Source organism: Sebastes fasciatus, chromosome 22, assembly GCF_043250625.1.
Source record: "Sebastes fasciatus isolate fSebFas1 chromosome 22, fSebFas1.pri, whole genome shotgun sequence".
NCBI lineage: Eukaryota > Metazoa > Chordata > Actinopteri > Perciformes > Sebastidae > Sebastes > Sebastes fasciatus.
In genome coordinates, this window is record NC_133816.1 from 18,140,546 (window position 1) to 18,156,073 (window position 15,528).

At 38.6% G+C, this 15,528-nt stretch overlaps 1 protein-coding gene across 1 annotated transcript; it reads left to right on the forward strand.

Annotated features, from left to right (window-relative positions):
* Positions 1 to 4,364: 4,364 nt before the first annotated feature.
* tmem256 (transmembrane protein 256) lies at positions 4,365 to 8,033 on the forward strand. Its single transcript, XM_074623849.1, has 4 exons — positions 4,365 to 4,500; positions 5,375 to 5,412; positions 6,482 to 6,562; positions 7,401 to 8,033. Exons 1-4 carry the CDS (start codon positions 4,419 to 4,421, stop codon positions 7,542 to 7,544), a joined length of 345 nt encoding a protein of 114 aa, XP_074479950.1. The 5' UTR covers positions 4,365 to 4,418; the 3' UTR covers positions 7,545 to 8,033.
* Positions 8,034 to 15,528: the final 7,495 nt, after the last annotated feature.

A 15,528-nucleotide genomic window follows, 5' to 3' on the forward strand; every position in this document is an offset into this window, starting at 1 on the left:
CATCTCAGAAAACACCACTCAGAGTGTATCTCACTCGCTGTGGTGTTCCCATCTGTCTTGTTACTTGCTAACGAAAAAGAAAACAGAATGTTTATTTTTTTATGTTGACGAGACCGGCTGTTTCCACTTTATTTGCCTTGCGTTAAACAAAGATGCATCGCAACGAGACATGCCGAACAATATAGCAAACAAGACTAGGAGATTGGATTTTCAAAACAACACACAGCGGCACATTAAACTGAAAGAAAAGAGAGATTCTAGGTGCGCATACACTTGTTTTAAAGAGGACCTATTATGCTTTTGTGCTCTCTCCCTTTCCTTTAGTGCGCTATAAAAAATGTTTGTGCATGTAAAAGGTCTCCAAAGTTACAAAATCCACACCAAAGGGAGTTACTCTCCCCCACAGAAACACTGCTCCTGAACTGGCTGAAACGCCTCGCTTGAAGTCCCGCCTTTTCTACTGTAACTTGGTGATGTCACCAAGTAACACATTTGTGTCATGTGATGAGGAACAACCAATCACAGCCGGCAGATATCTTTTCTTTTCTTCTGTAAATATCAGTCTATGGTAAATATAGAGGAGAAGTTAATAATTTTAGTGCAGGGATACCCAGAGCTTTACGATCTGTGCAACAGATATTTTTACTTGCTTCACCCTTTCTGTCCAAGGACATCACAACATACAGTTAAAAGGTCTACTATCTTGACACAGAGATATCGATTGTAAAGCTACTGTGAGGGATTTGCAGTGCTGGAAATTAATTTATCTTTGTTTCGACTGGTTTTAGTTTACTCAGTGAGGCTTCCTGCTAAATTCCTGCAGCGTAATCATTATCGTCATCGCGGCACGCAGGTTTTGGTTGCTTAGTAACGGCAGGCGGACAGGAGCGCAACCTCCCAAGCACATTGGAAAGAAAAGAAAAGCTGCACGGCCCCTAAAGCATATAAACATGTTCTAGTAGGAATCCAAAATACAAGTATGCACTTGGTAATAAGCATACTACGTCCACTTTAAAATGTGGAAATGGAAGCATTCCTTGGAAGCATCTTTCTTTGTCATTGTCATACTTACTACAAACAGGTTGCACCGGGATGAAATAAAGCACAACAGCAGCTGTCGTGTAAATGTGTAGGTTGCAAGACAAGCCACCAGTTCCTATTTTGCGAGAAGCGCTCACTCGATTTCCTCGTTCAAAGCGAGCGATGTCCTGCTTGTCGTGCGCTTGACTGTTTTTGCGAAGGCCGAATGTTTTCTCGATCAGGACAAGACAGGCCCGGGGTCAAACAATCTGAGGAGATCACATGCACAGGCTTCTATACTCAAACACACCGAGGTTTGGCGGTGAGTAGAGCAGTCGCTAGAGAGGAGAGGAGAGGAGAGACGGGCTGGCTGAAGTGAGATGGATGTCGGCTCTTGGAGGAACCTCACGGCACGCGGCTGCTGGGACTTGGAGATAATTTGCTGCTTGTCTGTGAAAACAAGATGTAAAGCCATACTTCATTGTTGTCCTCGCTGTCCCATCTGCCATGGGCCAGAATGAAAATGACCTGTGTTTATGTGTGTGTGAGTGGATTTTGAGTGGATTCTAGTTCACAGTAAGCAAGCGTCCTTCTGCATACAACCTGTAAATCATGCCAATAGAAGAGTCAAGAACATAAGCACTCACTGGCTACAGGTTCAGTTTATGGAGGACGAAACCTGCCAAAATAAAAAATAAATAAATAAATGACTCGATAAATACATAAATATGCCATTAAATTTAGAAAAAATAATATTTAAAATACATGTAGCCAACCTGACCCCATGACACATGTTGAGTGACAGTCCCCTCATTTGCCTAATGTGGCAGAAATGCATAAAGAAATGTATAAAGAAAAGAATACAGAAAAAAATAAGTTTGGGGACATAAATAAGGGGTGAAATGCAAAGGGAAAATCGTGCATAAATAAATAAAAAATGCATAAATACATAAATAAATACATACATTTAAAATGAATACAAAATAAATAAAAACATTATACAAAAATAAATATTTAAATAAAAAAGTATACAATAATAAATAAATGAATGCAAAAATAAATTAAAAATTAATGAAAATAAATTAATTTACAAATTAATAAAAATGAGTACATGAATAAATAAAAGGGAAAATTAAACAGAACAGTAAGAAATTAGGGAAATAATACAAAGATAAATAAATAAAGAAGCAACTTAAAACATAAAATGTCAATTTATTTCACACTTCATCAATTCATTAATGGCTACATGCATTGTTAATATTATATTTGCTATAGTAACATACATTTAATGACATTTATTTACTTATCAAGTTATTTATTTACTTTTCGATTATTTTTAATTTTGGCAGGTTTCGTCCTCCATATCAGTTCGCAGTTGCTGATGAGGGCTTGTGACACATAAGGCTTATTTTTAATTAGCTACATGGTCATTAAGATGTGGTTAATTGTATGCATTGTGTTAACGCTGTGTCAAAGTCAGCTAAGGACGAGGCTCGGCGGAAACAACGGTTTAGCAGCTCTCCAGTAATGCAGTGTGACCCTGTGTAATTTCAATATGATAATTGGAAGAGGTCCCCCCCCGCCCCTGCATACACACACATACACACATAATGGACGAACTTTGGCAGATGAGAAAGCAATGCAGCACCCCCTCTTGGTGGGCTCTCTGCAGGTATTAGTGTATTTCCATCACAGGGTAACATCAGCATTAGTCCTCAACACCACTGCTGGCAGGAAAACACATCAAACAGAAAAAATAAAGCAGAAAAAATCACCAGTTTTTAAATTGCAGCGATGGACAAATTGCAAAGTGCTGCACGCTAATGCACCCCTCCGCACCGCTGAGCCCATCATTCGGTGTTATGTGCAATTTGGTGCATACGGTGATGCTGAAAAAAGGGCAGCAGAAAAAATCCCCTTTCTCAAGCCAAGCAACCCCTCTGTGCAGGGAAATTAATTATTCATACAAAAGCAGCACAATAGTATAATTCAGCCCCGCACATGAATAATGCATTTCAGATGTGAAACCTTAAAGGTAGAAAATAAAAATGTTTGATTTTCAGCTCGTCTGTCTCCAAACTCAGCCGTCAGATTTAACACACAAAATAAGAATAAAAATAAGAATAGAAAAAGTGTTTTTTTTACTTTTATCTTGGTTGCACAGTGTCTTTTGCATATGAGAGCACTGAACGTCAGAACTGACCAACCATATGAGTATAAATTGCCTACACTCACACGATATAGGCTGCATACCCAGAGTACGAAGCCTAGAGGTATTACAGGACTGCTGGAGTGTCATGTCAGTGTCACATCTACTTGGTAGAGTTGGGGAATTTGCCCAGTGGGCTGAAACTGTAGCACGATAGGCGCCATTTTGGTTCAAGCCTCCAATGGATAACGGAAGTGCCTGGCGGCTGCATTCATGACCCAGGGGAATGTCGTAATTAGGACAACATAAGGACGACTCAAAAAAAAAGTGGTGTAATGCCACAGAAGTGAGGAAGCTAAAATATGTGTGTATGTTTTTCTGTTAATGGAGGTGCGAACTCCAGGATAAGGGCCTTGTTTCAGGACAGCGTGGTTTCTAGATGTAAATTGTTCCTTCTACGAATCACATCCTGAAACTTGCTCTCATTTATTCTGGTCCTGTAAATATACATGTGAATTGTGGAAAGATGTCAATAATTTTAACATTTTCTCAGATTTTTGCTTATTTGGTTGCTGTGATTACAGTGACAAAGACAGTAATGCATTTTTTCTTATTAATTTAATTTTAATTCTCGCAAAGTTACACATTCACAAGTGTAAATTTACCCCCCAAAAAAGCCTAATTTCTTTGTATTTATTAAATAAATATATCTATATCTATCAACAATTTCTTCCTCACAAAACAAAAGAGCAATGAAAACAATGAATGTATGCAATATCTTTAAAGTTTGTTAGTTAAATTATTGTCGTACTATCGCATGGTCTTTTTATTTATTTTTTATTTTATGTTGGTTTTGTTTCATTTATGTTGTCCTTTTATGTTTGGCACAGCTCTTTGTTGTTGTTTTGCTTCTTCTTTATGTAAATGTTTTTTATGTTTTCTGCTGTTACTATGTATACTGTCATTTTGAAATAAAAAAAAATTAAAAATGTGTGTATGTGATGTTATTTTAGCTATGCCAACGTTTTGTATTAATTAAAGGCAGATAAGTGTATAATTAATTTGAGGATTAATATTTTTAAATTAATTAAATAAACAATTAAAGCATGTACTTAAAACAGTATTTCTGTTCTTCCCCTCTCTGTGGCATGGTTGTGTTACATTATAGGACGTTGGAATTTACACAAGGCCAGTGAAGGCATCATTGACGTCAGTCTTCTTGTCGGATACACACACGCCACTTCAAAACATGACCGCTTCTGTTATTGTCCGAAGGTTAGCAGCTCTTTCAGGGGCTTCAGCGGTGGCAGCAGGGGCATACGGAGCTCACGGTAGGGACACTACAGTAGTTTATACTCCATGCTCTTGAATGAATATTTCCATTAGGCTGGATAGTAAAGCAAAGCCAGGAAAAACATGTCATGCCAACGCTTCCTGCACCAGGGTCCGTTCACAAAAACACAAATTTAAGATTAACCTCTCTATCGACAAAATCTGCACAGCTATACAAGAAAAAACATATGCTACTAATGTTTAATAGGCTAATGTTTAATTCGGCATACAACATTGTACATAAAGCTGCACTTTATTTTAGTAAAATACATAATTGTGTATTGAAGGTGACCCGCCTCCACAGTGTGGCATGCTGGTAAATAGAAGGCTTATTTAAGCAGAGGGTCAATGGCAAACGTGCAAGTGCAAGTTTGCTGGAAATAGCTAAACGCTGCTGTATTTGGTTACTTTTAAATGAGTATATAAAATGTATTAGGGCTCATATTAGGGATGCACTGATCTTGAGACATTATATTTACACTACTATGGCTGACAACATGAGATAATGCACAAATACCTGTTTTCACCACTGTTCACAAGCATTGACAAAAGAAATTGTCCCCAAATATATTTCCCCAAAACGCCCTTCTTTTGTTTAATTTTTATTTTTTCTAAATGTAATTTTTTAAATTATTATTATTTATTTTATCTTATTTCACATGAAAAGCACCCTATGTTCTATTTCTGTGTTCTATAATTTCCTTGTAAAAAGTGGAAAAGTTGGTTCACTTCATATTTGTATCTATTAAGTATGTTTATGTAAATGTCTGTTTGAGTAAAACCAAATAAACGAAAAACAAAATGAGAAAGTCACATTTGATATGACATGATACTACATTATGTAATTTTTCTGTTCCATATTTCTTGTTTTAGGGTTCAAAAACAGTGACCCTGATGACTACCAGAGAGTGGTATGTAAATAGTACTGTGATAGCAAATCATGATATTAAAAAATTCTTCACACCTTTTCACTTGGTCACTGCCGTAGTCTTCTAATACAGTTTCTACTTCAGTGATAATCATTATTATGATGTTGATTATGCAGTTTTGAGATTTCATTTTAGTGCTCAATTTTAAAGTTACTGTCGCTATGTCTTTTTACTCATGCACGTTGACTTGCACTGTTGATCTCAAGACTTTCTGAATGTCAAAAGACAGGAACGGGGTTTTGAAATATCTAGGGCTGTCAAAGTTAACGCAATAATAATGCAATAAAGCGAATTTGTTGTAACGCCACTAATGTCTTCAACACAGCCTGCGATGTTTAAGGTTGTAGCGAGCTCAGTTTTAAAGCTGAAGATACTGTTGTGTAAGGCGAAGGAGGTTAAATAAAGCCCCAACTTGTGCTAAAATTTGGCGAGGAAAATCTGGCATGGCCATTTTCAAAGGGGTCCCTTAACCTCTGACCTCAAGATATGTGAATGAAAATGGGTTCTATGGGTACCCACGAGTCTCCCCTTTACAGACATGCCCACTTCATGATAATAACATGCACTTTTGGGCAAGTCGTAGTCAAGTCAGCACACTGACAGCTGTTGTTGCCTGTTGGGCTGCAGTTTGCCATGTTATGATTTGAGCATATGTTTTATGCTAAATGCAGTACCTGTGAGGGTTTCTGGACAATATTTGTCATTGTTTTGAGTATTAAATACCTGACAAATCTCACTTTAAGGTACATTTTGAACAGATAAAAATGTGCGATTAATCACGATTAAATATTTTAATTGATTGACAGCCCTAGAACTATCTCTTTAAGAACAGATCCATTTTTCAGCCTGGTTTGATAGACTGTCCGTTGTGCAAATAGAGAACTTGATGGATGAAAATGATCTAATCGGTGCATGATAGTAACCCACTCCCCTTTTACACTAGTAACAACTTAAATGCTGTCTAGTAGTCCATTTACACTGTTCAGTAGTATCCCTCGTCTACAGGCAGAATTTCTCTGAATGCTCTCTCTCTGTGTGTCTGCCTCTCCAGCTATTTGAAACCGCCAACAAGTACCATTTCTACCACAGCCTGGCCCTGCTGGGTGCTGCCCACTCTGGCAAACCTGCTGTGGTGAGTATGGAAGCCTAATACTGACTCTCAGGGCTGGATGCACTCGAGTGTCCCTTAAAATTGCCATTAACGGTCTGTCCCGACTCCCCACTCAGAAAACCAGTATTCCTTTAGGCCAATAATTACAAACCTGTGGCTAAACAGCTGGCAACGGAGCAGTGAAACTGTACTTATTATTGTGTGTCCTGGCTTTATGACTAATAGTATTCCCAACATATGCCAAACCCGCAGTGCCAAGTATTTGCAGTGCAAATGCGATTTAAAGATTCATTAACCATAAAATAACTGATTGAAAATCAACAAACTGAAGAGGAGGTGCACGCCAGATTAGGTGTGATCTATGTGGCGGCCAAACCAATCAGAATGTCTTGGACGTCACATCTAGTTGGAGCTTTTGGAGGAGACAATTGGACTCCAGGCTCAGTGTTTCCTTTGGGACATTTTGTACTTATGTTCTCCAAATTCAGAATGAGATAAACTTATTACCCCACTGGCCCTGTCTAATAGTGTTACTGCCCAATGATGGCAGTGTTCGCAGCCGGAATCGGACCAGTATATTTGACCCGAGTTTCAGCCGAGTCGCAAACCGGACGCATCCTGAATTACTTCTTCTGGTGTGAGTTTGGGCTGAAGCTGGGCGAGGTTATTTTGGCTACCTGGGTTAAGTTTGGCGAAAAATGGAACAAGTTACTAGCTGTCAAATGACGTAAAAATCATAGTGGTTGGAGTACGAATGAAAACTTGACCTATTTGACAACCTGCCTCACATCTGCAATTTGTTAGCAACCTGACTGATTAAAAATGTTTCTTGTGTGCCACCTGTCTCCCTTCAATCCAGGCTGGTACCCTCCTGATAGCGGGCATGGGGATGTTCTGTGGCTCTCTGTACCACCAGGCCATGACCGGGGATCCTACTCTACGCAAGGTGGCTCCCATGGGGGGTGTAGCTATGATCGTGGGCTGGCTGGCCATAATTCTCTGAACTGTACCGGTTCACATCCCCTCCACAGGGACACAAAACTGTCAGACTGTTAATGGATGAACTGGAGAGCTTGTAAGAGCTTGGCTGAGGGGTTAAAAGTGTTGACACCCATCTAACCGCACCCAGTCCTGGGTGGTGGGTGTCAGCAGGAGATAAGGTCACAACTGGATTATCACTTTTCTACCATTGCTGTCTGTTTCTGACTGGTGTCCGTGTCGCATTTTGTCACCTCAACAATTTGTTGACCTAACATTTTAAATGGCATGTTAAATCACTGAGCTAATAGAAATCCATAATGCTATACATAGGTCTGTGAATATTACACTAGTATATCTAGTTGTTTCTTTGTTTTTACTATATTTCCCCCTATTGCAGTAAATACAGTTTCTATATTTCTGTACATTTATACAGCATAGGTTTGGCGAATAGAGTAAAAATAAAGAAAGGAATATGAAGGATTTTGAAATTAAATAAATTCATTTTCTTACACATTGTTGGGTTGCCTAATTTTTTGTGTGGTCGGCAAGTACATGTGATTCAAATTATGTACAATTTTGAGATACTTTACCTGACCATTTCTATTTTATTCTACTTAATACACATCCTTTACACCCCACAACATTCACTTACTTTGCGGAAAAAAGAGTTTCAGGAATAATAAAAGTGAAGTTCAAAATATTAAAATCAGTAGGCCTACCCATATTTGCAGCATGCAAGTTAACGTGAGTTTCAAGAGTGTCAGTGCCATTACAGGAAAATCAAAAACCCAGCAAAAGCAGAGCTCTTGGCAGTCTGAAACGGTTCAGCAGCCATTCATCCGTCCCATTAAATTGATCTACGTGATCTCTGAAAACGACTCTGCATAGGCCTGGATGGGCCAAAGCATCTAATGTCATCCAAGGGTCTTAAATGGGATCAATGGACCAGTAGTATTTCCTTAATAATCCAATCATTATAATTACTTCAAAACATTTAATAATCTAAATTTGATTATATGATATTCATGCATTTTTTTTCACCCCCTTAAATATAAAATATGTTTCCTTGCGAGTTGGATTGACAATTTGTGGACAGCAAAAATCAGGAAAACGTTGGTGAATCCCAGAATTCAACGGGTACTAACAAAATAAGTAAGGAAAATTGTTCTGATAGCGCTTCCTGCATACACGGCCGCTCGCCACAGGCCGCACTTTGCCGCTGCTTTGGTGTTTTCGGCGTAACACACTTTTCTTTAAGTGAAGGATCTGACTTGAACTGTTCAGTTGTTGCAGGCTTTTTCTCTGATCATACATACAGGCCTACATTATCAATTTTTGACAAGCTTACTGTCTGTATATTATTGTTTATTTAAACTCCGTCCATTGCAGTTACCATATGTGGACAGAAGAAAGTTTGTACTTCCCATACAGTACTCCAATGCTAATTTGGGTACATGTGGATCTGGATCAATGCATCCAGGATGGATTTACAGCTGTTGAAATACAGAAATGCAAACCCATCCCAATTGACTAACGCCAATGCCAGTTGAACAGGGGTCCTCAGCGTGTGGTTTTCAGTCAAGGGTGGATAAACCCAGGATTCACCACCTATAGCAGCCAAAGGAAATCATCCCTCTTGCAGCGCCGAATGTCTTCACAGCCTGAAGCATTTGATCCTCTAAGTGGCAGAACACAAAGGAGTTCATTACCCATGGCCTCCCCTTAGCCGGGGCCGTGTTCCAACCTCTCCGCATTGAAATTGAAAGTGAAATCCATTGAAACACTAATTTGCCTTCCTGACTGTAGGCCCACGAATGGGGACCTTTAGAAAATAGCTGTATAAATCTTCGGGTCAATTGGTCGGCACATGAGCCGATGCTCGGCTCGGAAGAGAGAAGGCAGCTATTGACTGAACACGCTGCCAATGAGCTCTTGATCACGACTCATAAAACCCTCATTAGAATTAAGTAGCTATTGGGAAGCATTCTGCTATTCCAGGACCGAGCAGCACAGATAGCTCCGACACCCAGTCACATATCTCTGACTAGCCACTTTAAAGTTTATGGGAGACACCTGACTGGAAGTTACAGCCTATTTAAAGCGGCGTCATCAAATTCTGAGCTACGTGTTAAATACTTGAGGGGAAAACCTTGTGATTCTCCGACAAGACGTCAAGCTACAAATTCTGACCGGTTTCACACCGCCGTCTTATTTTAGGGCTCTTTATTTCTCTCCTGACAGCTGACATTCAGATGTGTGGATCCCGCTGCTGCCAGCACAGCACCTCGCTGTTAAAATCCATCACGAGGTTCTGCTCTGGCAGACCGCATTTAATGTGTGAGCACATGAGAGAGGGAGAAATAGAAAGTGAGATAAAGGGAGACACTTGCGTCTGCCTCAATCTACTTTACCGTAACTTCCCAAGTTATTCAGACAAAACGGTTCAATCCACTCAGTATATAGTGTACGAACAGTCTTATCTTATCTTTACATCACTTTTCCTTTAAAGTACATTCAATGTGTCTTTTTTGATACTGATCAACAAAAAAATACCCTTTAATTTCAAAGTGAGAAAAAGATCTCTACAAAGTAAATTAATTACAAATGTAAAATTCTCACAAGCATGGTCAGACTTATCTATATTTGGAACATATAAGCACCATATAAAATAATTTAGATTAGCATGAAAGTTTATTCTTGATCTTGCAATTCCAACTGAAGGTCCACTCAATAGTTGTTTTTTTGTGTGCTTTCAACTATATAATATGGTCTTCATATGTTTATCATAACAGCTACTGAGCTCAACAAATCCATCTCCATGACAACTGAACAGATTCCATTCTCTGATGAAACTGTGTGATGTGTGAAAAGGTGGACCTTGAGCTGGGAAATGTTTGTCAAACTAAATCAGTAAAGGTCTTAAATCTATATATTGATATAGAACCCCACCCCTTTAAATATTAACAAGTGACATGCAGAAGACGTGGGGCTTTTCTTCAGCCTGGTCTCCTAAAAATGACGTTGCCGGACAACGAAACAGGAACACCGTAGAAAAAAGGCCATGCTGTGATTTGAAAATAACACATTTATACTGCATGTTTTTTGCCCAAAACTGCATGTGATTATCATAAAGTGGGCATGTCTGTAAAGGGGAGACTTGTGGGTACCCATAGAACACATTTACATTCACATATCTAGAGGTCACAGGTCAAGGGACCCCTTTGAAAATGGCCATGCCAGTTTTTCTTTGCCAAAATTTAACGCAACTTTGGAGCGTTATTTAGCCTCCTTCCCGACATGGTAGCATTACAAGGCTGGTACCAATGGATTCATTAGGTTTTATAGTTTCATATGATATCTGTGTCTTCATTCTTCTAGAGCCTCTGACAGACAGTAAAGTATCGGGGATCTCAGGGGGTTAAAAAAAAAAAAGTCTTTATGATGATTTAGACGTGTCCTATTAAAGAGGTCGGTGATCAGTGTCAAATAAGTCACATTAAATCCCCTTTGATTCATTGTTAGTCACTGTATGTTGCGGTTCAATCCACACATCATAAAGCAGGATGGTCTGCAGAAGCAAAACCCACTGGCAGAGCGTCTTGCCTCTGCGTCAGTCTGTACTGTAGTGAGCGTCGGAGAAAGAAGAAGCACACATACTATTGTTAATTATACCTCCAGGGACTCCCCATGCACTTCACAAGCTCCTCTCTTACCCTGCACACAGATTTAATTACATCAGCTTCTTCTGCGGCGAGAACGGCTCCTTGTTCCATTGATTTCTTGGTCTGAGTCTGTTTTGGTTAAAGATGAAGAGAGTGGTTATGTGACGAGTGAGGTGATAGAGAGCTCATATTGTGGAAAAATACAAGCTTCTCCAGATCCTCTCCTGAAGACCTGGAATGAAACTGCCCAGTGCCATCTCATATGATTACCCACAGCTTCCTCCCTCTCATTCACACGGGCCAGTGGACACACAAATACCTACCCACAGATACGCACACAGGCAATATATTAAAGCGGTATAATACACACCACAGCAGCGCCAAATCCTCTGTCAGGCATCAATCAGGCGGCGGCACCTCGCACAGTGAAGCGGAATGACTGTAATGGCCGTCCCGAGCGACCCCACTTCCCGGTCCCCCCCGCTGACCTTTTCAAGCCACTTAAATGATGGTCAGCCCTATCACCCCCTCAGATAGATTATTCCCTCACTCCAATGGACACTGAGGCCCCATCACTACGGCGCCCGTTTCACGGATTTATACTCAATCATTTCACTTCAATCTGCAGCACAGTGATGACGGCCATGCGTCAGAGGAGCTCAGGGGATGACACCAGAGGGAGCTGCCCGTTGCTGCCGTATCACCATAACCACTACGCAGCAGCGGCCGTCTCGCAGGGTGAATGTCATGTCTGGGAATTGTTATTAGCCAGCTGGGAGATTGTAGATGGTGGTAATGGTAAATGACGACTGTCTAGAATGACACTCTGAAGGTTTATAACTGAGAATAAAAGTTAAAGGTATTACATTTATTTTTCTCTTGTGACCATAACACAGTAATGTTTTAGAAAAAGGATGTTTTTTTGGTGTGTAAGTTTCAGTACGAGTCTAAATTAAACATGTTGCACATCTTATTACCTATAAGTCATGCTTTATTACCCAGATATTTTCCATATAGCTGCAAATAGCAATCATTTTATTACTGTATGCTCAAGGTGATGTCCAGTTAACGGTCCGTACTACATACTAAGTCTATACAATATGTACAACATACTAATAGTCACAGCTATTTTAGCAGTTAGTATATAAAAATATCAATATGCTTTAGCATTTATACTTAATGGAATGATACATTCTGTGTGTCGTTGGTTGTCAGTGAAACTGCGACTTTGGTAAATTACTGCCAAATAAACGGCTGTTTTACCACCTTATGTATGGAGGACGGAACTTGCCAAAATAGAAAATAAATGAATAAATAAATAAATGACTCGATAAATAAATAAATAAATATTTCATTGAATATAGCAAAAGTAATATTAGAAATAAATGGGAAAATAAATAAATAAAAAATTAATGCAAAAATAAGTAAATTAATTAAAGAAAATATTAAAAATAATACATAAATAAATAAAAGGGAAAATTAAACAGACAAGTAAATAAATAAGGGAATTCATACAAAGATGAATAAATAAAGAAGCAAATTAAAACAGAAATATCAATTTATGTCACATTTTATCAATTCATTATTGGCTACATTTATTTTTTATATTATTTTTGCTACATTTAATGACATGTCATTTATTTATTTAGTTATCTATTTATTTATTTTTTTAAAATTACACTCTTTCTAAGTTCCTTAAAAAAAAATATTTGAAAAACAGGCGGGGAAAAAAAGTTTTGCTAGGATCATTATTCAAAGTATTTGTTGTAATACAATATACGTACCTTGTGCTTAGAGTTTAGAGAGAGTTAAAACTCACCTGTAGGAAAACATGAAAGCTTTTAATCCTGTTTAGAACATGGGGTAGTGGTGCACTTCAGCCTCTTGTGGCCAAAATGAATATTACAACAACAAACACAAAATGATCCTGACAAAATAAAATGAATACTTTTTAAAAAGTCATCTACCAAAACGTTTTTCTCCACCTGTTTCACAGATAAACTTTTCATAAGTCATAAACTCAGGAGAGAAAACAATTTAGATAAGACTTTTTATTTTTCTCACTTTGCCTCTCGGGGCCTCCGTATCACCTCTCACAATATATTTTATTTTTTTCCCAGCTGTGAGCAGCTCCTCAATTTCCTTTGTGCATTGCATTTTGGCAGAATAGTGTGCATCAACGGCACACTCCCAAATGTTTAAATGTAATATATGCATACTTTGAGTATATACTTTATTTTGCCTGCTTAGAGTCAGTATGTAGCATGGATTTGTGACATGTTGATGGGTTAAGATGATGAGGCAAGATAGCTGAATTTGCTAGTAGAGCTTTTGAGATTTATTTCTTGCTTCCTGTTTGTGCAAAAAGCAAAATAGTATATTTTTATGCATTTCCTTCCTTCTCCTCTCCAATCTCCCTTTCCATATTTTCATTTTACCTGCATTAAGGTACCTCCCGTCTATCTTTTATATTCTTTTATCACTTCTCCTTCACCCCTTTTTGCTGAACTAGCACTGACTTGGAGTCAGAGATTGAATCCTTGAATATCAGACCATCATTTGACCTGACACATTTCCATCACATGCCTGCAACTTCAGCTTGATTTGACTTGCAAATGGGGAAGATTGTTATGGTGGCACCAATTCTAGACAGGGGTAATATATGGAGGAATGTCAAGCGAGCTGGTAATGTTTTTCCATTTCTGCTCTTTCTGGGTAAAAAGAGGGCAAAGAAAGAAGGAAGACTTGAAAGCAGTGAGTTTAAGAGAGATTGCACTCATTTATTTAGTGTCTCACTGTCTGCTGAAGGCCAGGGTTGTCTCTTACCTCTCATTTGGGGTAGTGTCACTCCCTCAACTTGCTCATTAAGTGCTGTTTGGTACAGCATTACCTTGATAAATGTTTCACTTATACCACAGAATAGGCTGATGAATCAGACACTGTATGGCACCACACAGACAGCTCTTCCCGCAGTGCGTGAGACGGCAGTGTGTGAGGTAGCAATGATCCATCGACAGGCTAAGAGAGAGGTCTGACAGGTTGTTCCAGGCTCTATCAATCCAAAGGAGTTTAGCAGCGGTGCAGGAAATTAATAACTTGGAGTGTAATAAGAGGTTTATGCATGTATATTAAACAGCAGGCGGTTCCCCTGTAGTGGGAGGGACAAATGTCAGAGATCCCGGGAGAACAATGAAACGTTTCACTACAAGAAGAAGTTTATTTCATTCAGCATTGGAATGATGACCACTGCACCACCGTACTGCCCACAGTAGGGAACCACTGGTCTGATAAAAGATTTGATTGAGTTGCATTGTGGGAAGTGTAGGATCTGGGATTTTTTTGGAGCTTGACTCATACTAAAAGTCAGGATTACTTAGCTTGCCGATTTTGCCTTTTTTGTTTTTTAAAATCCATCTCTTAACTTTATGAAAATGTTATAATAAAATGCTGGAATACACCTTAAAAAACAGAAACTCTATGCTGTACAGGGTTAAATGGATTAAAGGTCCAATATGTAGGATTTTGGGGGATCTATTAGCAGAAGTTAAATACCATTTTCATAACTGTGTTTTCATTAGTGTATAATCAGTTCAGAGTGCCGGATGGGCACGCGCTCAGAACAGGCACTGCACTTGTGTTATAATAAAATGCTGGAATACCCCTTTAAAAATGATGAACTGGATTAAAGGTCCCATATTATGCTCATTTTCAGGTTCATACTTGTATTTTGTGTTTCTACTAGAACATGTTTACATGCTGTAATGTTCAAAAAACCTTTTAATTTCCTCATACTGTCAGCCTGAATATGCCTGTATTTGCCCTTGTGTCTGAAACGCTCCGTTTTAGCGCATTTTGACGGAACTGCAACAGAATTGCGTTGCTAGGCAACAGCTTAGTCCGTGTGTACTTCCTGTCAGCTGATGTCATTAACATCCACTGCAACCAGAAAATAAACTGGGACACATTTAGAATGTTTTACGTTTAAAATTGTGTAAAGGGTCTAAATATTGTATATTCGTGACATCACGAATTTGTTAGAAATCTTGACAGCTTGTTTCAAATGCAGAGTTTCTGAATACGGGCTGTGTGTATTTCCCTGTGGATTGAGTGTTTCCATACTTTCACAGTATTTATAAAGGACTTAAACCTGCTTTATAATAAAAAAAATACATGAAAATCTCTCTTTTTTTTTTTATAATATGGGACCTTTAAAGTTATTTTTGTAGAGTTTGGTGGATTATATTTGTAATTTTTTTTACAGTATGTATGAGGTAAATTTAAATGGAAATTAGTTAGGGCTAACCATAAATGTTAAGAGATTTGGGTATATTGCATTTTGAAAAA